This window comes from Vidua chalybeata, chromosome 1 (assembly GCF_026979565.1).
Source record: "Vidua chalybeata isolate OUT-0048 chromosome 1, bVidCha1 merged haplotype, whole genome shotgun sequence".
Lineage (NCBI taxonomy): Eukaryota > Metazoa > Chordata > Aves > Passeriformes > Viduidae > Vidua > Vidua chalybeata.
The window spans coordinates 80,964,579-80,988,686 of NC_071530.1; the positions used below are offsets into that span (position 1 = coordinate 80,964,579).

General features: G+C 37.6%; 1 protein-coding gene across 11 annotated transcripts in view; it reads left to right on the forward strand.

Annotated features, from left to right (window-relative positions):
- Window positions 1-24,108, forward strand: part of CTNND2 (catenin delta 2) — a 631,469-nt gene that overhangs the window by 483,344 nt on the left and 124,017 nt on the right. For all 11 annotated transcript variants that reach the window (XR_008434168.1, XM_053959428.1, XM_053959656.1 and 8 more), the window contains 2 exons: window positions 7,973-8,186; window positions 23,435-23,618. Coding sequence is in view for 10 of the 11 variants with exons in the window: in XM_053959428.1 (XP_053815403.1) it covers window positions 7,973-8,186; window positions 23,435-23,618 (398 nt within the window). In the remaining variant the exon portion in view is untranslated. The remainder of the gene's footprint in view (window positions 1-7,972; window positions 8,187-23,434; window positions 23,619-24,108) is intronic.

Here is a 24,108-nt window from a genome sequence, read left to right on the forward strand (position 1 = left end):
AATTTATTCACATTATGCCTGTTCACAGCTTTATGTTACCTTTGTATCTGATCTAAAAATTCCTAATGAGAAAGCTATTCTTAAATGGGACCTACATCCACACCCTGATTTAGATACCTTAAACAAATTAAACTTTGCAGTTAATGCAGTAATTTGCATAACATTCTGCTCTATTTTCAGCTGAAATTGCTCAGCACTTTTTTAAACCTGTAGCAAATTACTTCACTAATGAGGCTAAATTACCTTGTGATGTTACAGGTAAATTTGTCTGTAATAAATCTCAGGTGCATCTGCAATGTACAGATTTTGCATTGTCTACCTGCTGTTCCTTAGGCACATCAGAAGCAATAATGGAGAGGACTTAAAGTTTGAACCAGTATATTTGTCTTAAGAGATGTGCTGCACTAAATATTATTCCCTTATTCGGTTCTGATGAGTTTTTTTCTCTCCTTCACATCCATTTCAAGTTCTAGGAGTCAGCCCTCTGAAACTAGCTAGCAGTGGGGCTGCTTGTCTTCCAAACTCTTCTCCAAAAAAATAGTGTGGTTCTTTCCCTGTTAGATGGAAGTCATTTTAGTAATGGAAACAAGGCAAAGATAAATAACTGAGAGAATTTGTAACTGCAGTAAAAACATGAAGAAATACAATAACTCCATGGATACTGTGGATAAACAGTCAGTGCAGTCAAGTTGCTGTGCAGCTGTCTTGGCCTTTGCTGCAGTGCCCTGGTCCGTGTGGGCAAACCAGTCAGCACACACAGTGAGCCTGAGAAGAGCAGAGTGGCTGTAGTCAGAGTGTCTCACTACACAGGCTGCTACCATTTAAAAATACTTGGGAATTTGGTTTGGCTCTTGCAGCTTCTCCTTCCAACACTGGTGGAGTTGCTCAAAATCCATTGACATGTGAAGTAGTTAGCGCTTGCCCTGCTGGTTGGAAAAAAAAAAGTACCTAACAACATTAAAACCAATTCTTACTAATTACTTCCAGGAGCAGACTTAATCTGAATTGTCCTTTTAAATTGGCAATTATTGGATACATAGTATCACCTGTGCTCGCAGCCAGTTATTTTTTAGTTCTGTTCTATATGTGGCATTACAAATAATTCTGTGTGTTTAAATATTTGTATTTTGATATATTAAAACATGCTTTCTTAATAGCAGAAATGTCACAGAATAAGTGGCAGATGATGCAGTGTTCTATGTCAATTAAACTGGCAGTTAATATCTATGATGTGTAGAAAAAATTGATTGTTGTTAGATTTCCTTTGCCTCCTTTGGATGAAGAGTTACTCAATAGTGATTATTAAGAAAAATGTGGAAAGTAAGCATCTAACCATGAATTAATCTTTTAATTAGGAATGTGGAGCTGTTAATAGTGGAACACTTAATGTCTTACTGGGAAGAGGAGATTGTGTTATTTTAACAACACACTTTATCACCTTGTCAGTCTAACAGGTTTTTTTTACCTATTCCTACTTTTCTTTTGTTTTCATTATATTTTACTTTGTAAGGCAGCGTATTCAGAATTAAATGCAGAAAAGGATGTTTCAGTTATACCTACTGGCAAAATTTGAACAATGTCTCAGATACCCACTTGCTTAGTATAAATAGAAGAGGAAGGGTGTTTTGGTTTCTGTCACAGAAGTATTTTTAGGCTGTTTTGGAATACTTCATTATCTAACAGTCTTTGGCTAAACTGTTTAAAACTTGAAGCTTCACTTTTCTTTCTTTTTGTATCTCTGGCTCTACTTTCTCTAGCCTTCCAAGGGATGCAAGAGGCAATTTCCATTATGTAGTGATTGAAAGAAAGGGTTTTGCTTCTTTTCTTTGCTGCTGGGAGAAATAGAATAATTTTCACTCCACAGATTTCAAAGAATATATTTCAAAATAGAGTTCAAAACCTTAGTGAGAGTCAAACCAGATAATATCTATTTGCTTTAGCTTTGCTTCTGCTGTTGCAAAACCATAAGCAATAGCCAGGTTCCAGGGCCAGATTTCTCATAGCTTGGTATGAAGAGAGGTCGCTCACCTACATTTTGTTCACTCTGGTCTCACCGGTATCTATCCTTGATACCACAGTGTCTCTGATAGCTCTTTCCCACATCTCCTGTTCTTCTCACTATTCCAGCTAAATGTTCACTAGTGTTATGCCATTGTTAGCAATTAGGATTAATAAGAAGATGAAACAGGAAGCAGTGATCAAATGAGGGGTGTTGCCAGACAAGCATGCTGAAGCACAATTTATTTACAGATGATCAATCCCTTTCATCATGCCCTTTTCTATTTTCTCATGTTGTTCCTCCTCCATGCATTTGGAACATCCCCCTTTTCCTATATTTGCCCTTCTGCTAAACATCCTGTGAGTCTGGCACACTGCCACAATTCCATCAGCATGCTCTTTACCATAGTACCTTTCCATTCATTCCTCCCTGTGTGCCCACTTTACCAGTTAATGAAGCTCAGGCTGAACCTCTGCAAGCCTTGGAGTGGTTCCTTCAGCAGCCCATTGAGCAGTGACCTCCCAGACCTGGTCTTTGGTGTTGTCTCTTGCTCTGCAGTGTTTGTGTATGTCAGTGTGGTTTATTACTTTTCCTGTCTCATCTCTGTTTATATGCTGGACAGCCATTGAGCAGATGTCTTCACAAAACAGGTGCCTGTACATTCCAAGTATCTACATACCCTTCACATCCTACATTTCATTTTCTTCCACACATCCAGACAATCTGTTTTATTGAATTGAGAAAGCAAGCTATCAAGAATTCATATGCTAAAATCTTACCGTAATCAAGATATATAGATATATATAGATAATCTATATATAGATATATAAATATAGTTTCAGACATATTATCAATGTCTTACTGACTTGTTTTTACCACTACATATGCTTCAGGCTGGTCATATGTAACTCCTGGCAGATTAAGTGTCCTTACTAGGAACATAATTGACATCTTCATTGCCTCCAGGAGCAGCCTGAAACCCTTCTTGAATCTAAATTTTATTTTCATAGTGTGGATACAAATGCCTATTCTCAGATGTAATGCAAAAAAACTTCATACTATGCCAGAGGAGAAGACTCTGTCATCAAGCTGACATGAGTGCACTTTTATCAATCTGTGTACTAGAGAGTCTGGCACCTATTCCTGCCCTGTCTGCCTGTGTTGTGACATCAATGGGGCTGGTCAAGTGCTTGTGGCCAGCAAGTAGACAGGGACATTAATGGCAGAGAACCAACTTTAGCAGGAAAATATCCTGCTAAAAAAACCCCACGTGATTCCTCAGATGAAAGAAGCTCTGTGCATTCTTCCATAGAAATAATTTTTTTTTCCAAAATTTATGTAATCTCTGTTCTTTCAGTTTTCACATTGATTGGCATAGATTTCTAATTGCAGCCCTGTATTTAACAGCTCTCTAACAATGTCTTCCAAAGACATGCACAAAATATTTGCAGTGAGCAAAAAGAAGGAAAATAACTTACAGAAATTACCGGTATCCATGGATTAAGAGAGTCATGAGAAAAAACGCAGCATGGATTCACCCAGCCTTGTTAATATTGTTAATCCTTCTCCTCTGATCCTCTTCTTTTATTTTTGAGAAAAGATGGTGTAAAAAGGAGACAATGCATTCAAGACATGGGTATTTGCAACTGGGCATACTCAGTTGTGCTGGAGAGTTGAAACTCATTATTTTGAGTTCAGAAGTGGCTACTTTGGGGCTGGTCTGTGTGAGAAGAGAGTTGGTCCTCTGTATTTCCTGGCAAGTTTTCCACTGTTTGTTTTTACTAGGCGAACAGACTCTGGCATATTCTTTTCCTCTTAGATGTAACAAAGCAGTGGCCACTGATATGTCAGTAAATATTATATTAAGAAATGTTTTCTTCATTTTAAGTTAGGAAAGAGACAGAAGTTTCAAATTGGGATTTGGGATTTGATGCCCCATTGGTGGAAATTGCTGCTTACCCATCCATCCATCCCAGAATTCTTGGCAAAGACATTTGGCAGTAGCAGTACTGAATTCACTGGAGCTGTGACTAACTCAGCTGAGATCTGCCCCAGGAGTCTAGGTCAGAATTGTCCTCCAGGCTGTGGCTTTTAGCTCCCTAAATGACTTTAACAAATAATTTCATTTCCTTTGCCTCTATTTCCATACATTTAAATAGAACCTGATAACATCCATCTCAGTCTCAAAATTTGTCAGGCATACTTAAACCTGCTGGAGAGTATAGTTTTAAACATCTATATAGATGGGGTGAAACTTGTGGTGAATAAAGGTTTGTTGTAAAAAAAAAAAAAAAAACAAACCACCAACAAAGCAAGAGGGTAGTCCAGATAAAAAACAGCATAAGAAACTGGGCTCCTAGTTGGGAACAATCAGCTCCATCTCTCCCAGCATGACACAGTTACTCTGCCAAATATCTGAGCTTGGAAATACAAAGAAAGTTTGTAAAATAAATCTTGTATTTCCCAGGTAAGAGTAAGTTCTTCCTGCAGTAAAACTTAAGAAATTTTGTCAAGTTATGTAAAGTGTTATGTAACAATCGTTTCATTTCTGTTGTATTACCCTTTTTTCTGACAGAAATGCATTTTAGATTAATATTTAATGGCTTTGCTTTTAAGAAGCTATCTTTGAATCACTTGAGTCTGCTGCTGGCTTCAGGTTCCTGGGAGAGGAGGAGCTGCATGAGCTGAACACTAGTGTGCTGTCAGCTACTGTGACTGGAAAGGGAAGGTGCAGCTCAAGAATACTGTCTCATTGTAGCAGAGCCACACATTTCCCTTTAGAAATGAGCAAAAGATAGCAAAACCTGAGAGCATCCCCAGAATAAACTGCTGAGGAGCATGATATGCCACTTGGTTGTGTACAAGGGAAAGGGTGGGAAAAACAGCATAGGCACAGAGTCCCTCTGAATGGAGACAGAGCCCTCTGAGTCTTTAGCTGAATTGTAGCACACAGAATGATTTTTTATACAAAGTAATACTTTTTCTCATTCTTACTCTTTTTTTTTTTTTAGCAGCAAAGCAATTAAAATATTCATTCAACATATTGTGGTTTAAAAATATAATTCACAAAGATCAGCAGGCATGTTTTCATTCTGTCGTTCCTGATATTACTCATCACACCAGGCAAATCATGTATTTTTTAACTGTATTCTTTCTTCTATCAGATCTTGTTTCTTTTCCGAGGTTGAAGTGTGAAGCTCTGTGGTTGATTCACCTTTTGTAGAACTGATGCATAAATTTTTGTTCCTAGTCTCTTTAGTTAATGTCATCTGTTCTGTCATGTAGGTGGCTCTTCATGTAGCATGCTTGGTTTTTAAAATCTGGTTAGTAGGGGAAGCAAATGTATTTTTATATGAAAGTCAAATGGTAATGGATTGTAAACCCAAGCAAACAAAACAAGCAAGCTTCAACCCCCAGATTAACTTGGTAAAAATTTTTCTGGCTCAGAAATGAGCTAATTACTCAATTGCAAGTCATCCTGTTCACATGGAAAATACTGACTACTATTATATTGCAGCACCTTTTCTCTTTGACCTGCTTTTCTCATTTCTAAACTGAAAGATGTCATGGTTTCTCTGAGCAGCAGAAGCATAAACTCTCAAAAACATAGTGAACTTTTCTGCCTGAAATTGATATATTTTACCAATGTCCATTCATATCTCTTCATGCATCATGTAGTGCCAGTTGCTGTAGTCTTTGAGGTGACCTGCATATTGCTCAGAAAGTTGCATATGAGTACTGATATAATGCCTATTTAAAGAAAAATACCCTAGTTTATCTTTAAACACTATCACTTTGGCATTTAGACCAAAGCTGTGTGGTAACTGTATAGATATTAAAACATCTTAATTCAACACTGTAACATCATGGTGTATATGCTTTTTGATAACACAGCTGTTCTATTTTTTTATTTTGCTGTTATTAAAACAATAAGACTATGCCAGATAAACTTGAAGAAGAAAGTGGGAACTTCTGGTTTAGCAGCAAGTAATTTCCTATAGCTCAATTTTGGAACCCTAAGGCCTGAATCACTTTTTAGTCTTTATTTGAAGTGAATCATGGATTCAGGTGATCATTTAGGTTGGAAGCAATCAAGATCATCTAGTCCAACCATTAACTCAGCACTGCAAATTCCACCAGTAAGTGCCAAAACTGCACACCTTTTAAATATCTTCAGGGATGGTGACTCCAACAATTCCCTGGGGAACCCATTCCAGTGCTTGATAACCTTTTTGGTGAACATTTTTTTTCATAATATCTAACCTAAACCTCCCCTGACATAACATGAGGCCATTTTGTCTTGTCCTACCACTTGTTACTTGGGAGAAGAGAACAACTCCCACCTGGCTACAGACTCATTTCCAGCAGCTGTAGAGGGTGATAAGGTCACCCCTGGGCCTTCTTTCTTCCAGGGTAAACCCCAGCTCCTTCAGCTGCTCCTCTCAGGACTTGTGCTCGAGACCCTTCCCTAGTCCATTGCCCTTCTCTGAACTTGCTCCAGCACCTCGATGTTCCTTTTGTAGTGAGGGGCCCAGAACTGAGCACAGGGTTTGAGTACTCAACAGTGCCAAGCAGAGGGGGAGGATCACTGCCCTATTGCTGCTGGCCACACTATTGCTGATACAGGCCAGGATGCCATTGGCCTTCTTGGCCACCTGGGCACACTCTGGCTCATGTTCAGCTTGCTGCAGACAGTTCTTTTTCCAATAGCCAGCTTTCCAGCCACTCTTCTGAAAGCCTATAGCATTGCATGGGCTTGTTGTGACAGTAACACAAGACCCAGCACTTCTCCTTGTTTAAGCTTGTGTTACATCCATGAAATGCCATAAATTGGTTCTACATAAAGATTTGAAGTTAGTAAATGAAGCTTGAATTCCTAATAGATTTTATTGGACTTCAACTGGTTTGTTCTTCTAAGTCCTCCCCCTGCAGAGCCCCAAGAACACATGGCCATGCAAAAACTGCTTCACACATATTTCAAATTTTTTGTTGTCCTGAATGTGAAATGGCCAGCTGAAGTGCCTGGCTTGTTTTGGGCCTTAGCCAACTAACTACACATAAGGGGAAACTTCTTGACTTTTTCAGAGTTGTCTGTGTAATTTGAAGCTAAAGCATTGTACTCTTCAGATGTTAGTTATGAACCTGTGTGGTTTCTTAAAATTAGATCCAGGACTGATTACTCTGTGAGGAACAAATAGTGCCACAGAACAATAAAGAAGTGTTTGTTTGAAATGGCTTCATATTAAATTGTACTTGGTATTCCTGACCTTCTTGATCATTTGTCTCAAATATTTTTGTGCTTTTTTTAGAATGATTTTTACATGAGATACCACATTAGAAACTTATTTTTAGGCTACCTTGGGTATGCATAAAACTTCTATTCCTCATCACTTAAGGGTCTCCCTCAATATTGTTAGAACAAGCTTACCACGATTTATTTCTCATCCTTATCTTTATGTTCCTGGTGATTCCTCCTTTTCCTTTCATCATTGCTCATCCCAATTTAGTTGATATAATATTCTTATTGAGATTACCATAGTTGTTCCCATTCCCAGTAATTAAATGTAAAGGCAGGACTCCTAAAAACTTGATGATGTGAAGTGCTTTTTTTTTTGTTTGCTGTAGCCTTGTGGTTTTTTCTCCAGCTTGTGATGTGTTACAGTCTGAAGGAGACTACGTTTCTCAGTACAGAAGAAACTCTTGCCAAGGCAAACCTTGCTGAATCACGAGAAACCTTGATGAGGCAACAGTCTTGACTAATTTTGGCTGCTTCTACAGAAGTTCTGGTTTGTCAGTGTACAGTTATGTTCCCACTGAAATAATACTAGGAATCAAAGCAGCTCTGTGGTATTACCAGCACACCTTTGCTGGCCTGCAGCTTTGCATAAAACACAGCTTAATTACATTGGACAGCATTTATTCGTACTAGTGTTCATTGCCTAACTGTATGATTATCACTTTGGCCTGTTTCAGATAAGAAGACAAGGCGGAATACAGTTACTGGTGGACCTATTGGACCATCGGATGACAGAAGTCCACCGTAGTGCCTGTGGAGCTTTGAGAAACTTGGTATATGGGAAGGCAAATGATGACAACAAAATAGCTCTGAAAAACTGTGGTGGTATCCCAGCATTAGTACGGTTACTCCGCAAGACTACAGATTTGGAAATCAGAGAACTGGTCACAGGTTTGAATTTTTCAATATTTTTTGTTCGAACTCTCTGTCAGTCTTGCAAGCACAGTTCTGTGCCGCATGCCACGTGCTCCAATCAGTAACTATTTCATTACCATCTTATTTGCCATAACAAAAAGCTTTCAAGCCCTTTGGATTTATGTAATGTATGAATGGCTTTCAATATCATGCAGTTTACAGATGTAGGTATGGTTTATGCCTGTCGTTGCTGGTTCCCTTTGTTCTTGGTTAGCCGTGAGTGCTCTTGTGGGAGGTGTGTTCCACACATGGATATGTTGTGGTGGGAATCCTCTGCTTTCCCTCCTGTGTGGTGTAGGGCTGGCCAGGCAGAAGCTCTATTTCACTGAATTTACTTAAAAACTGTTACTCATTGCTTTTATATCCCGTGTAGTGATGTTGTGTGAGGGAGGATTTGTTCAGGGGTTTTCTGCCTTTCTCAGGGTTCTGATAGGAAAGTGGAAAACTGTGTTGGAGAGGTGGATGTTATCTTCTGAACCCCTTTGTATGAAATTTGATAGCATGCTATGTGGTGTGTTTTACACAGAGCATGCAGGTAGTGGTAGTTTATTTCTTTTCTTGATGGAGGAGGATCTGGTCTTCTCAAGATTGTGTGGATTTTTTCCTTTCTGAAATTCAAGAGAGAGGGGAGGGGTGGTGGTGTTCAGGAATACAGGAATGCTGTCAAACAGGACTGATATTAAATATTTGGAGTTTTTTTTTTCACCTTGCCCTTAAGCTAGCATATTTAATATGTAAAACAGAAGCGAGGTAGATTTTTTTTATTTTTCACTTTGTGATGTCATTCTATTTGGTGATTATTTAACACTATAAACCAAAAATATTTTTATTATCCTCTTTCCAGTTTTCAGTTGTATTTTCATTATGACTTTCCTACTAAAATATATAAGAAGATTTGTAATTTCTGTCATGAATCGTCAGAGTACATGTTATCATCTATGTTTGTGCAGAAATTACTTACCCTTATACATCAGGCCTCATTTAGGATAGAGTTGATAAGATTATCATCCTTTTGTTTGGTCCAGGTTCCTTCCTTGAGGGTGTTTGACTCAATTGCATGGTGTTTATTAAATGTAGATTTTTTATATTTAATTTTGTTTCTTAGTTACAACAGTTGTCACCTCCTTGTCACCTCCTACTTGTTAGTCAGGATTAATGGGGCAGAGATACAGGTTACATGAGCTCGGATCATGCCTCCTGTGGAGTGACAGAATTACTGACAGATCTAATAAAGTGTAACCGCTGTTTCATATTCAGCATACTTGTTTGTCTCTTGGTTATGTTGTCAGTATCCTGGCTCCAGGGAACATTCTGCCTATTTATTCTGAGTAGTAAGTGGCAAACTGCTAATACACCTCAGCAGTCACCGTGGCACTTCCCATGCCATCTGTAGATGGAACACACAATGTCATTAGGCCATTTAAAAATATATACTGGTTCCACTGCACAGTATGCTGTTAAATATTCCCAAATTCCCACAGAAAGAAAGGATGTTTTCTTTTCTAATATGCGCTCAAAGTGTTATTACCAAGAGGAGTAGATACTGGCTACCAGTGGTGGGCAGTAACCTACCTTTGTACAGGTAGATGCAGGTCCCAGGGATGGTAACCATCAGGAGTACTGGACGTGTATGAAAGGGGAGAAGACCAAGATGGTGACCCTGAGGAATGGAATCAAAGTCAGTGATATTTCAAGATTTTTTTCCTGAACCTGTTTTTGTATTGGAGTTTTTTGTTTGTTTTTAATAGCCAGTACATCCCAGAAGGCCACTGCTTGCCCTGGCACACAGTGCCATGTTTCCTGAAAGGCAGATGTTTTGTCCCTTTCAGAATGCTGATCACTGGTCCTCGCTTTCAAAATGCAGATGTGTTTGTGGTAGTGTTCCTTCTAAAGCAAGGCTTCCTTCTAAAGCAAGGCTCATAGCTGCAGCTCTCATCTTGCGTCTCTTAGGAAACAGGCTAAAGTCGTGCATCTGAATCACTTCTCCTTTCCTTTTTATTTTGGTAAAGTTTTGTAGTGTGACAGCTGAATTCCTTCTTTCTGTTCTTTCTGGGGAATGAAAGGTAGCTCCTGCAGCAGCTCCCTTGGTAATGAGAAGATTTGACTTGGTGGCAGGCATAAGGAAAAATAAGAAGTTCCTCATGCTTTCCATCAGCCTTCCTGAGCTGAGGTGGCAGGAAGGTAATTATTTCAGTAGGGGCTCCACAGCCTGGAGGAGATGCAGAGAAAATAATAACAAATGTCTGTTTTGAGAGTAAACATAATACCTTGAACCTTTCCATCTCATGTTCATTGTGCATCCTGTCTATATAAAAGCTGCTCTTGTTTGTTACTTTTAGAGAGGACACAAAGGTCATGCCTTAGGAATCTATACAGGCTCTGACATTGCTGCCCCTGAATAGTCCCACATTTGTCTGCAGAGCACTTCTCTTAGGTGGGGAAGTATCATTATCTCTGTCCTGCAGGTGGGGAAGTATCATTATCTCTGTCCTGCAGATGGGGAACTGAGCCTATCAAGTGTAAATGACCTGTCCAGAAATGTGGCAAGATGAAGGTGTGAATCACTCTGAGTAGGCACCCAGCTGCAAGAGAAGAAATATGGCCTGGAGAGGTTTTTTAGCAGCTCGATTTGTCTGGCAGTAGTGAAGCATTCATTGCCAGCCCCTAGTACCGTGAAGCACTTGCCCAGCAGAGTGAAAGTTCTGATATTAGTTTCTTCCTCAAACATGCACATTCTCTTCCTTCTTGTTGCTCTTTTCTAAGTAGATTATAACTTCAATTTCTGGCAATCTCAAGACTGGTTTTTGAAGGGTATTTAAACCTGCAGACCAGCTTTCTAGCCCAGTAGCTCCTTGATTGTCAGTATTGCCTTTGGCACCATTTGTGGCTTGTGCTCTTTTCCAGAGATTTCTTTCTGCCATAATCTCTCCAAAACAGATTTTTTTCACTTTTTCCCTTATCTCGTCTTTCTCCTCCTCAGCAGCAGAAGTCTTGGGCTAATACTGGAAAACCTTACCATGCTCAAATTTTTGGATTGCACAAACATAACCTCATGGCAAAGTGTTAGAGCTTCTAGGCTGTCTTATGTCAAGGAAATGATTTGTTTCAGTGCAGGCTCCCATGAAGAAGCTCTGAGGGAAGTGTGCTGCCTGGCTGTTACAAAATTAAATGCCCAGGAAATATTTCCTAAGATATAGAAAGATTATTCATACAGAAACACTTCCACAGTTACAGGTTTTTACTAGAAGAACATGGATAAAATTAGGTATAGCCATGAATATATACATTTGTGCCAAAGTGAAATACTCTGATAGAAACAGAGATGTTGGCATGGCCTACAGCCTCTGGTAATTTCCAGAGACTCAAGGAGAACCTGAATCACAATGTAAGTCTGTAAATGAAAAGAAATAGGTGTAAGCTGAATGTACCACACTTACCTTAGCCATCTTTTACCCCAGCACTGTGCTGCCAGTTTCCACAGTAGCACCTGTTAATGGGAAAAAAATAAAAGCCTTCTATTTTAAAATAATTAAACATTAACACTTTTCTAATAAATATAAATAGAGAGGAACACAGTACAAAATTAGCACAGATCCTGCAGATGGTAGAAAGAAATGTTTTCACTTGGTAATAATGACAATGAGTAACTGATTTCTGATTTTCTTGCCTTTAACAAGTTAATTATAAACCTTCCACAAAATTCTATGTTTAATTTTTTCTATTTGTTTTACTGTCAGGGAAAAAAAATACATGGAAAAATCTGACATTTTAGCAAGGATAACAGAGGAATCCCATGGATGCCTTGTGCAAAAGGTGAGGTCAAGCAGCTGTTGCTAGATCCTTTCCAACTCAGGCCATTCTATGATTCTGTGATTCAACTTATGCTTGCTCCTTCTTCCATCAGCTTGGTTGGTTACCTGGGTACCTGTCTCAGATGAAATGATTTAAACTGCTATTCTTCTCAGTTTCGACAAACAAGATCCTTCACAGCTAGAAAGACTTTTCTGCCTATGAACAATGAGATAGCTGGATTTAAAAAACCCCTTTTAAAACAGGCTCTTGTATGACTGTATCACCTGTTTAAAATCTGTAAATACCATTTCTGATTGAAAGGTAAAAGTGGATAATCCACTTTTAGAAAGTACATGATGATAAGGAGCTGCAGCTATAAATAAAGTCAGGAGAAATTGTTTTTTCCTGTGCTAGCAGCCAGTCTCCTGCTTATTTTGGTTGACGGTAAAGTGTCAGAGATTTAACTATTGTCTACTGAAAATATATAAATTCTAAAAATTATCACATAAAAAAAGTGTAAAGCAGAAGCTATCTAACACTCTACATATATACTAAATATAGATAGGTAGATACTGGCTCTGTGTATTTTATTCACATTTTATTCACTGAATCAAATGGCATATATTCCATTCCTACAAAACATTACAAGATGCTGTGTGCAACATGTTTCTTTCAAAGAAGCACTAGGTCTCCCAGTGTCCTTAGCCCACAGTCAGGCTGGACAGAGAGAAATTTCATTTACTTCCCAGACTTTGGATTCCAGTATTCATTAGTGTTGTCTTTAATTTCAGCTGTGGCCAGTTTGTGTTTTGGCCTAGTTGATTCCCTGTTTTCATCCCATGTTATGCAATATTATTACATAGTCCTGTTTCAGTTTTAGTAGCTGCCATATGTTTATAAGGAGGAGTTTATAACCTTATGGATAATCTCTCAGTGTCACTGAAAGCAATTACATGCTGTGCACCTTAGATCTATCTGGTCTGATTTAAGTACTGCAAGTGAAACCTCCTCTTGATTGCATGCTGATTCTTAGCATGTGCATAAATTATTGGCAGATTGGTCAAGTCGCTCCAGAAGGCCCCTTTGAGCCCTGTATCTGCCTTTGCTAATCTGTGGAGTTGTCAGTTAGTGAGCCTGCAGTGATATGTCAATCATGGTTAAGGGAGTATTCTATTTAAATGGATTTTTTAGCTCACTTCAGTGGAAGATTTAATTGGATTTCATGTGTTAAAGTAATTCTGGCCAATTATTTAGAATTTTTAACTTCCTAATACAATGGCAGTTCTTCTCTTGGGGGTTCCCAAAGTCAAAATCACATGCCTACAATTGTTTCCTATTTGTAATGTTATTTTCTTATTGGACTTCGTAAGGTATTACACTTGTGATTATTTTTGTATACTAAATCTTATTTAATGATATTATGGCAAAGGTTTGACTGTTTAGTACTGAGGATCTTGAAGCAGTTTAATTTAATAATTTAATAGTTTTCTGCAAAAGTGCCCTTGACATTACCTTAGTTACTGGAGTGTGTAAACACAGATGTGAAATTTTACTGTGATACAAACATTCATTTGGAGGTGGCACCTATTTGTAACCTTATTGCTCTCCGGAAATTTGACTTGGAAATTAATAAAGGCTCTTTTATCCCATTCTGAGATGACTTTCCCGCAGCCTTAAGAAGACCCAAACTCTTCTATGAGTTCTGTATTCTTACAGTATTTCTCTTTAATGTAGTTCCTTAGATCTCTATTATATCCCTTTTCCTTTGCTGGTTTATATTAGGTGTTGCTCTGGTATTGCTCATATTAAGTATGCCATTTCTTAATTGTATTCAAATTTTGTAATGGAGCAATGCAAGTGTAAGGAAGTCTGACCAGAGAAAAGCCTAATTAATTAGCAGTTTTTGATATGTAATGTAAAAAAATAGGTAGTAAGAGAAATGTACAAAGTGGCTTGCTCTTGGAACAAAGAGATAATTTCAGCATTGCACAAACTGAAAATCAGATTATAAAAATACATGTTTAGGTTCAGGTACATATCCTGCCTATCACTAGCTTTTCAAACAGACAACATGAAAAGCCAGATATGTGTGTTTAAATTGTCATGATGGCATAATCATGCTCTAAGACTGCTGCTACAAGGTTGACATAGCCATGGTTCAATATATGCTTAGCTAAGAGAACAAGACTGACAAATATGCTTTGAGGCCCATAACTCTATGCAGAAAAACAAAATGGAGATGGGGGCTAAATGCAGAAAGTACACAAGTGCCTCTTATGATGCAGCTCCTCTGCCTCCATTATCTGTGTCCTGTCAAGTCAAGGAAATTAGAGAGGTTAAGCATGGAGTTAGATAACTGCTAGCACAGAACACTGCTTTCAGAAGTGATGATTTTGATTTTGGCAGGAAAATATGTTCATTCATTTCTTGCTTAGTGTCTGGTCTGCACATAAGCAAATTCTCTTTAGTAACTTCAAGCAAGTGTTTTGAGGAACTCTGCCAAGCACAAAGGCAGGTGCCTTACAGACTTGAATTATTTTTCTGACAACAGATTTAGGATAGGATTAACAAATTTCAAATCTACTCACCTGGGCACTAAAGTTTGCATGTATTTTTTAAATTATTTTTATTCAAAATGGAGATTTAAAGGGTATTAGCTCTAACAGACCTTTCCTACTCCTTCGTTAAATGGATGTAATTGCAAGTACAATATCCTACCACAATCAATTTTAAAAGTTGATTAAAGCTTATGAAGTAATTTACTTCTAATTAGGTGTTTTAAATAAAAGTTGTTTTCGACATAAAGAAGATTATTTGTGTAATGAAAATTCCTGTCTGTTTACTCTGGATCCAAGCCAGTGGCTGAATAAGGAATTACATATTGTGGTTTCTTCAGTATTTCTTTATTCAAGAGCCTTTTAAGTTCCCAGAGGTTACATAGTAATTTGACTCCCTCCTTTTGCTTGAGATACTTTTAGGCAAACCTCCTCACTTCAACCTCCACCCTGAGTTCTGTGAACCACTGAGAATTTAAAAAAAAATGCCAAACTCAGTCAAATCCCCTGGAAGTCTCAGCTTGTTTTTGAAACACTTTTTTTCATCTCACAGCCAAAACTTTGCACAGGCTAGTTTATCATTTTATACTGTCACATCTAAATCTTGTGGGGGGACAAAAGAAAACCAAGGGTTTGTTAAACTCAGAAATACTACTTGTTACTGCTACCTTGATAAAATTTGGCTAAATACAGTCCATTATCAAAGCTAAGCAAAAGCAAAATAAATGAAGGCATGTGGTCTGCAGAAGCAGCTGCTCAAGTTAATCTCACTGAAGGTCCAAGTGCCCCAACACAACTTCAAACAACTCCACCAAGGTAGTACAAACCCTGTGGCAGGGTTAGTGGACTGCATGGCAACTCTGTTTTTCCACCCCAGTCATCAGTTACTTTAAGGTTTTACAGATAGTCTCCAAAAATCACTATTGCATCATCATAATTGTCATAAAATTATTTCTTAAAACTTGTATTTTGTACTATTTGTACTTCTCCAGACTAATATGCTGACATTTCATAGTCAGTGGATGTGCTACGGCCAGGCACAGCTGTGTGTTGTACTTTACAGTATGATTCTATAGTGTGGCAGAGTTTAAATTTTAAATTTTAGCATCACTTACAGAAAATACTGCCATCATTTCCAGAAATGTGGAAGAGATTTTCAAACAAATTCAGAGCAGGAATTAATTGGCATTTTATGAAGTTTTCTTATGAACCCAGTGTGGAGCAACTCACCAAAATACCAAATCTTTGTAGTCATTTTCCTTGTAAAACAGGAAGGTAAAAGGTTTTACAGTTTACGCTCATATGATGTTGGGAAACTGATTTCCAACCTATAGACTGTGACATCTTCAAGAAATTCCAGAGTCATTCAAAACACATCCTATTTATAGTTCATATGTACCAACAAATCTAAAAGTAATTTAATAAACTGTGTAATTTTTCTTCAGAAATTATGCTGTCTTATCAAATAACACTTAGGCAAACAATGTTGACAGTTCAACTGGATCATTTTATACCGTATCTATTACAACTTCACTGTCTAATTATAAAACAATCTTTGCCCCCTTTCTCAATATCCTGTCACTATTTTGGCTCTGAAAATGGGAAAACCCACTGATAGAATCTGTTGTCTTCATGAAGAGTTATTCTCAACTTTTTCTGAATCATCAGATTAACTTCTTCACCCCCTGCTGCTCCCAGTTAAATAAGGAGATGTGTTAAAATAGATACTTTCTCAAATCTTATGCCCTGCTTTCTTAGCAACAGGCTGGGGCACTGATTTATCGTGTAAGGTGTTAAATCCAAAGGATTTTTATAGGTAGAAGGGAATGTACTGTTACATAGCAATACAAAACCTTCCCTCAGGCTTGCAGTGCCTGTTTCCCTGGAGGTGAATGTGGCAGAGGAGAACAAGTCACTGGGTGCTGAGGTTTCTGCTGGGAACAGTGCAAGGCTCCTGGTAGGGGAGTCCCTCTCCTCTCTCTTATGGGTCTGCTTGGGGGTGGTTTCATCCATTTTCCCATCAGAGCCTGCTTCCTTCTCCCTATTTCCCAGGCAAATTCACACTCAGTTGTCCTGCATTTACCACCCTCAGTACCAACACAAAACCCAAGGTCCCAAGGAGGTCCCTTATTGCTCTCCTTTTCTCTCTAAGTGGGAGGTAGTGGTTTTTCTCTTGTACAGAGAGATGCATCTTCTATGGAAAATACATTCAAGTTTTGCCCAGGTTTCAATTCATGGACCAGTGAAACTGATTTCATAATTTGCTTGTTAATATACTACATAAATATTTTTTTTCTTTTTTTTACTTCAGTCAAATTTTAAATTTAAGAGAAAATATCAAACAAGGTAATCTTGTGTGATAAATAGAGGACATCTGTTGAAGCATATGGCTTGACATAAGAGCTGCATTGAACTTTTTCAGCAAGTAGTAATTCTTTGGAAAAAGTCAGCTGGACATATAATTTTGATGGGCCTGCCTGAATGATGGAGTATTAAAATGCTTGCAGTTTAAAACTACTTTGTAGTTTGAAATGTTTGAGATTTGCCACACCAAGTATTTAAATTTTATTTTGAAAATAGTTTCTTGTTTAGAAAAAGATCAGAATATTTCACTTTTCATTTACAAAATGGAAGTTTGACGTTATGGTGAAATATGTTCATTCTGTGGTCAAATTACTGTTTTCACTATGTCCAGTAATTGTGGTTTTTTTTTTTTTTTTTTATTTGTTGTTTTTAAGTTCAAAAGCCAACTTCCCTTCTTCCCTCCCAAATGTTATTTACATTTAATGTTACTTAAAGTGTTCTCTTGTTCTTAGGCAACAATTTGGTTAGTAAGTGTTTCCTTCTTTTTTCTTGTTTAGCAACTATACACTGAGCTTTTCATTTTGGACATAGATGCAATTTTATAGATAGGACTAACTTTCTAACTGGTTCTTTTTAGAAAGGAGTTTGGTATTTAGAGCTGTAACTTAATGTTCAGCTTTAGTTACAACATTTTTATTCTCTGTATTAGGGTCTGTTATCAAACATATGTTTTGATTTTGGGTGCTAATACAGGTGTAAGCACTGAAAAACATGTTGCCATTCATATATATCGATCCTTGTTAGATTCCCATGTTTTCTAATAAAGTACTTAATTTGAAATTACATTGCCATTAGTCATGTGTTAGGATAAAACTTTTTTAAAAGGAGTTGATATATTTTTCTGTGTTTCTGTCACTTACAATGAATTGGTTTTGGTTTGCCTTCAGTGTTTAACAGGAGTCATTGAATTTCCTCAGCCGTGAAGGGAAGTTAAGCAGAAACCACTGATCTTTCCGCAGTAATCTCGGTCAACTCTTCTAGTATTTCCTCTACTGTTTAACATGAAGGCTAATAACTCTCTAACATTCTTGGCTGACACTTCTTCCCTTCCACAGTTATGTGTTAATTTGCAGTGTACAGCAGAAAAAGAGGAGCAACCTTAGGTCAAAATTCAGTCCCATGAGAGAAATACAGACCCTTTTGTTAATGCAATCACATTTGGGTGGAACTTGGTCTTAATCAATACTAAAATTGGCCCCTCCTTTTTGTTTTAATAAAATCCAGTATGTAATTTTGGAATGGAAAGAGCAGCAATTGAGAAAGAAAGGAGTAGTTTTTCAAAGGAAACATTTATACTTTTTAAACTCTATGTAATCTTGTACATTTATGTAGTGAAGATCAGCTGTATTTTTTATGATAAAACAAAAGAAAACACACCATAATAGTCCTTCTCCTCTGATGAAGCTTCTCCCTTGTAAGGCTATGAGTGGATGCAAAGGCAAAAAAATTATTGCTGCAACTTTGCTTAGCATTCCATAAGCTCCTGCCTGCTCATGGCTTTTACTGAAACTCAGTATTTTTCAGTGCAGACTTCTCCTACATCAGCTTATACACAGATAGCAAACCACCTCTGTGCATGTCAACCAGTGAATTACAGCAAGGTATGCATAGGCACTCATTCACAAACCAGATAAATATTTCAAGAAAATTGGTGAAAGTTCCTCGTCTCTTATGCCAATTTTAAACTGACTTTCACAGTGTGCTCTTAAAGGAGATTCCTTCTAAGCTGTGCGTTGTTCAAGTGCCAGAGCTTTTCAAATCAGCCACTTTTTCTTTCCTACAGAAAGTCTGTTACCGAGCCAGTTTCTCACCTTGATGGTTGAGCTGGTTGTGAAGTCTTACTGCACTTTGTAGTAAGAAATGTTGTGGCTGATATTCAACATCTCTGCAGCAGAACTGCTGTAATCTATCAGGAGCTCACATCTGCTGCCAGGGAGCAGATCCAGCTCTGCAGAGCAGCCTTGCAATTAGAGCGGGGGCTCCAAGCGGCAGCCAGCAAATGACTTTTCTAGCACTTGGGAGCTTGGGGTAGAAGTTGCTTTTCCTAAGGATTCCAGCAAAAGATCCCTTGTGCTTGGCTTCTGTGCAGGGTATTTAGCATTCAGATTTCAATCTTAATTGTCATGTTCATGAGGGAAACTGCCAGTAGTATTTTTGTGCCTTCAGCATATAAACAAAAATGCTTGCCAATGCTTTGGTCTCTATTTGTGGGATGCAGACTCTCAGCACTATCAAATGGTTTTCTGCATCACTCCATGACCAAACTATTAAATTATCATGGAAGAGGAGAACCTGGATATATTAGAATACTTGTAGATTTTTATTTTTACAGAGAATATGAAATAAGCAAAATCTTAATATAATTGAAAGTTGACTTAAACATCCCATATTGAGAAGAACCAAAGTCTCATTTCTCCAAACAGTATTTGTTTACTTACAATCTTTTTACCATATGATTTACTTTTAAAAACATAGTGGCAGGGGCAATGCTTTTTGGCAAAGATGACTCTTCCAGTTTCTTGGTTTCCATTTGTGTTTGTAGTCTAAGTTGTTCTGAGAGGTTTGTTTTTTATATATGTCATAATTTGAGGTCACATTGAATCATGAGCTAAATAGTTGTTTAGACTTGCCTGGTTTTGCATATGTTCTCTTGCTATGATGGTATTTTTTGCATAGATGTATGTGATGTCTATTTTCTTAACTTTGAATAGAATAAGGATAGCATGTAGCTTATCAGGTCTTGAATTACATCTGACTATAGATATACATATACCAGTTCTAACTAAAACACCAGCACAAAAATATACTGAAGTGTTTAATCAGCACGAGTTTGAGCTCCAGTCTGATTAGGAGATTATGGGGTTCTCATTCTGACTGCTCCAATAAATTGAGCAACCCATTGACTATAGCAGTTGCATGGCCTCTGATAAACTGATCCAGAAGCTGCAATTTGATGCAGTAAGCTCTCCAGAATAAGCATTCCTGTAGTCTTCTCTGAGAATCCTTCATCTGATGTCTGCTAGACTAATACTCAGACCCAAAATTCATCATCTAACTGAATCAACTGAATATTTTCAATACCAGTTTCTCCTCAGTTTTAAACTTAAAATGTGATTGCAAGGTACTTTTTCACTGTATTTCCATTTTTTAATGGAAAACCTGCAAAAAGACTTGTTCAGTCTGGTATAACTGTTTTTGTCTTTCCAGAAATGTTCCAATATAACCAAAAAGTGATCTGAAAATAGGGACACAAAACGATTTATCTGAATGCCTCCAAGCTTTAAAAGCAAGAAGGAGATAAAATATGAATGAAAGTGATTAAGAGATGTTCAGCACTGATTAGTTCTTTATTTCATACCTCTCACAAGAATCAGTCTATGGATGGTAAACAGTTGAGTTGGACTGTTATGTTGTTGGGTGGATCCCATCTTTTGGCATTGGCCACTGGTGAGTCCAGTCCCTTACCTTCCTGTGGGCAGCTGATGACAATGCAGATTCTCCAGGGGTCAGTCAAGGCACCCCTGAGGCTATTGCAGGGTGCTCAGAAACCCAGTTGAAGAGGGCTTTCAGAGTATTCTGAAAACTTCTTACAGTAACCCTAAAGGGCATGTCATGAATACACATTTGGAAAATGTATTTGGAATCATGCAGTGAAAAGGTGGCTCTGTAATGGAAGGTGTATCAGGTAAAGGATTTATTTTATTGTCATTCTCCCTTGTAAAGTCCAGGCAATGGATCTTCTTCTCAAACCCCACATAAATCTAGCTCCAAGTTATCCTCAGCAAAACCAGTGAGAAGTGAATTGCCAGTGCCCTTTCATAATTGCAAATTCTTAATTAAGAATGTTACAAGGAGGTGTGTAGAATGCCAGCCTCAGCATGTAGCAGACTGCACTGCTTATAAGAATAAATTTTAACATGTCAGTAGAAAATTTTTGGTTCATGTGGTTGGTAGTATTCAGTCTCAAAATTAGATAAAACACATTGTTCTGGGGTGGAAGAGGATTATCTCACTCTTTAAAACTGTGAGGAGTAAAAACTTGGAAAAAGGCATCAGGCTTACTGGGCAATGCTTCTGCCTTGACTTAAATTTTGCTTGCTTCTGCCTTGATTTAAAATCATTTTAGGAGAAGGTGTAAAAGCCATTTTAGCCTGGTGATCCCATCATCGTCTTGCTCTGAAGGTTTAATTTTCCAGTTAGAGAAATCAGAGAGAAAGAGGATTTAAAGAATATTTCTAGGCTCAACAATTGCTGACTACCATGATGTTTATATGAGTTTACTTTAAATTAGCAAGAACCTGAAGTGAATAGAAAATAGTTTTGACATATATGTTTTTAAGCATTTTGCTAGATGGGGCTCTTATGTTTGCTTGTTTTGTATTCTTTTCTGCTTTTCCAGTTCATGACTAGTTCTTGAAACCCTAAGTATTGTTTTGTTGCCATCAAAACACTCTCTTCTGCTTCACTTTTAAAATAGGACTTCTTCACAAAGTTACAGAGCATTGTCTTGCATGAGAACTAAATTGAACTTTAAAGGGGGAAGGATTTGCATTCTGATTCTCTGCTTTTATACCATGCACATCATTTACACCTGTCTAGATAAATGTAAAACAGAAAAAGGCAACCGTATTGTTGTTTTTACTGACAAAACCCAGCAAAATGCTAGGTATCTCAAGAATAGTAGATGTGCCATTAAAGCTTGCCAAGAGCAAGAACACATAGAAAAGCAAGTATAAATATCCTTATGAAAGTCTTTATTCCTTTAAATATGGAATTCCTTTTCATAAAGACACTCAGAACAGAATTCAAACAAAGACTCTTCTCCCTTTAAAGTAGCAGTTCTTAATGAAAAGATGAACATTATTAAAATGCACATTATTCTTATTTCTCGGGTTTTTTTTGTCTGTAGCTAAAGTTGGTCTGCCTCATGCAGATCATGTTAATGGGGTTTCTTTACTAGCATACTGATCAAAATTTTATATTAAACTATGTGACTACCTTTGCAGACAGTTACATATAAAATAATTTAAACATGAAATGGTATAACAGAAACAGTCTCCCATAGAGGTAATTAATTTTAAAGGGAAATCCAAAAATGTAAGTTGATTCCTGTTAATTGCACTGCTCTGTCAAAGCAGAGAATGCTAAGGAAAATCTTGAGCAAGTAGTGTTCTTGCTGCTTGTAATTATAAATCTCTGAGTCTGTGTTCCTAAGGCCTTCCTTCAGCATTTTCCTCCCACAACACTCCCTTGGATTTTTTGTAGTGTTTGTATTTGTAACCTATATACAATGATGATGATGGTAGTAATTCTCTTTTGGTTGAAAACTTTGGTAGATGTAAAACCAAAACTCAATTTTGCCACTCAAGGTCAGATGTGAGGCCAGGCTACTGTCCTTTGGGAAGGAGAGTAGGGAGGAGTAGGATTGGATTCTAGAGAAGAGGATGCATGTTGGCAAGGGAAGGGGCGTGATGAGGCAAGCTTCCTCTTCCAGCTACTCCTGGAAGGGTGCTGAGCTAAAATAAAGACCACTGGTTCTTCGGAACAGCAAGTTGTCCTCCAGCTTCCCCCAGCAATAAGAGCTGCCCGGCAGCAGCGGGCGCTTGGCACAGCACAAAAGTCTCATGTGCTTTTCCTGCAAAACCACAAATATGTAAATATGGGAATGGAAGGCAGCGTGTCTTTTGCTCCTAACAATTTCTTGCTTGCTTTGTATGTGGCACAATTGCAGTGACCTTGATCTTTGCAGATGTTCTTAGAAAACTTCGGCTCTTGATTTCTCTTCTTTTTCTTTGTCACATTACAATTTGAAACAGAAGAGATTTTGGTTTTTTTAAACTCTGGTAAATCTTCTTGTTAGTTGCACCATTAAGCTTGCTGTTTCCATGTAAAATTACAGTATTCTCTAACTTTGTGTAGCTAAATATTTACAAAATATAATATTATTTGCTGAAAGTACTACTGTATCAGATTGTGGAGGAAGTATTTTTGCTTGTAGTACCAACAGGCCTAGACAGTTACTTCCATTACAGTGAAGATCACAAGGCTGAGGTTTTGTTCTCTCAATGTGTATCTATCAACAGTGAAAATTTTAGTGTAAATCAGATCCTGTTTTCTGCTACTGGTTTTTATTAATTTTACTTAGAAGGAAGATATCTGAAGACCAAGGCCTAAAATATTCCTTGTAATACCCCTTCATTCCATGTGTGCTTCACAGCCTGCATAGGCCTCTATCATAACCAGCTGCTCGGTTTTTAAGCAGAGCTCTGAGAAATTTCCAGTGCTGCTGTGACTTCATGTTTCCTATTTAAAGCTGTATTCCCACTGCAAAAGTTTGCAGGTGTCATTCAGCCCCATCTACAATGTAGTCTGTTTTATTTTTGACAGAAACAGCTAAATTAAACACATCAGTGCTGTGAAATAAATTGGTTTGGATTGGGGTTTTTTTTAACAAAAAACCATTCAATCTTCTTTTGGAGAAGTGTTAATTATTAGTCATTTTACTTTTTGTAGGAGTTCTCTGGAATCTATCCTCCTGTGATGCACTGAAAATGCCAATCATCCAGGATGCCCTTGCAGTGTTGACCAACGCAGTGATCATCCCTCACTCTGGATGGGAAAACTCTCCACTCCAGGATGATCATAAAATACAGCTCCATTCATCACAGGTGCTGCGCAATGCCACTGGGTGCCTAAGGTGAGTACTTCAAAACCTTTGCTTTACCTTAATCATCTTGCTTTTGTTTGAATTGGTATTCCTCATTCTTAGTCATCTATACACTAAATAATCGGTTTGTCTGTCAGCAAAGATGACTTTCAGTGATGTAAACCTAAAGCTGGAAATTAATTAGAATACAAGCTTCAGATCATTAAAAAACAATCTTTAGAAGGGCTCTTGGGGTTTTTCTGTTTTTCTTGTCTTAGCTGTTTTCATCCAAGCTTGTATATTATAAATATTTTCTCCCTTGTAGATTTGTCCTGTTTCCTCAACTGCTTAAATAAAGTCAATATGTTCTCACTATTACATCCAATTTAATCAGTACAAAAAATAATGATGCTCGCAAGAAGTAACATCTCTTAAAGTTCCAGATGCCATTGCTGGAGTTGTGATAAATATATAAAGTAGATTTTTTTTTTATGTTCTGGGAAGATGAGAATTTCAATAAGAAAGCACACAATTTAACATT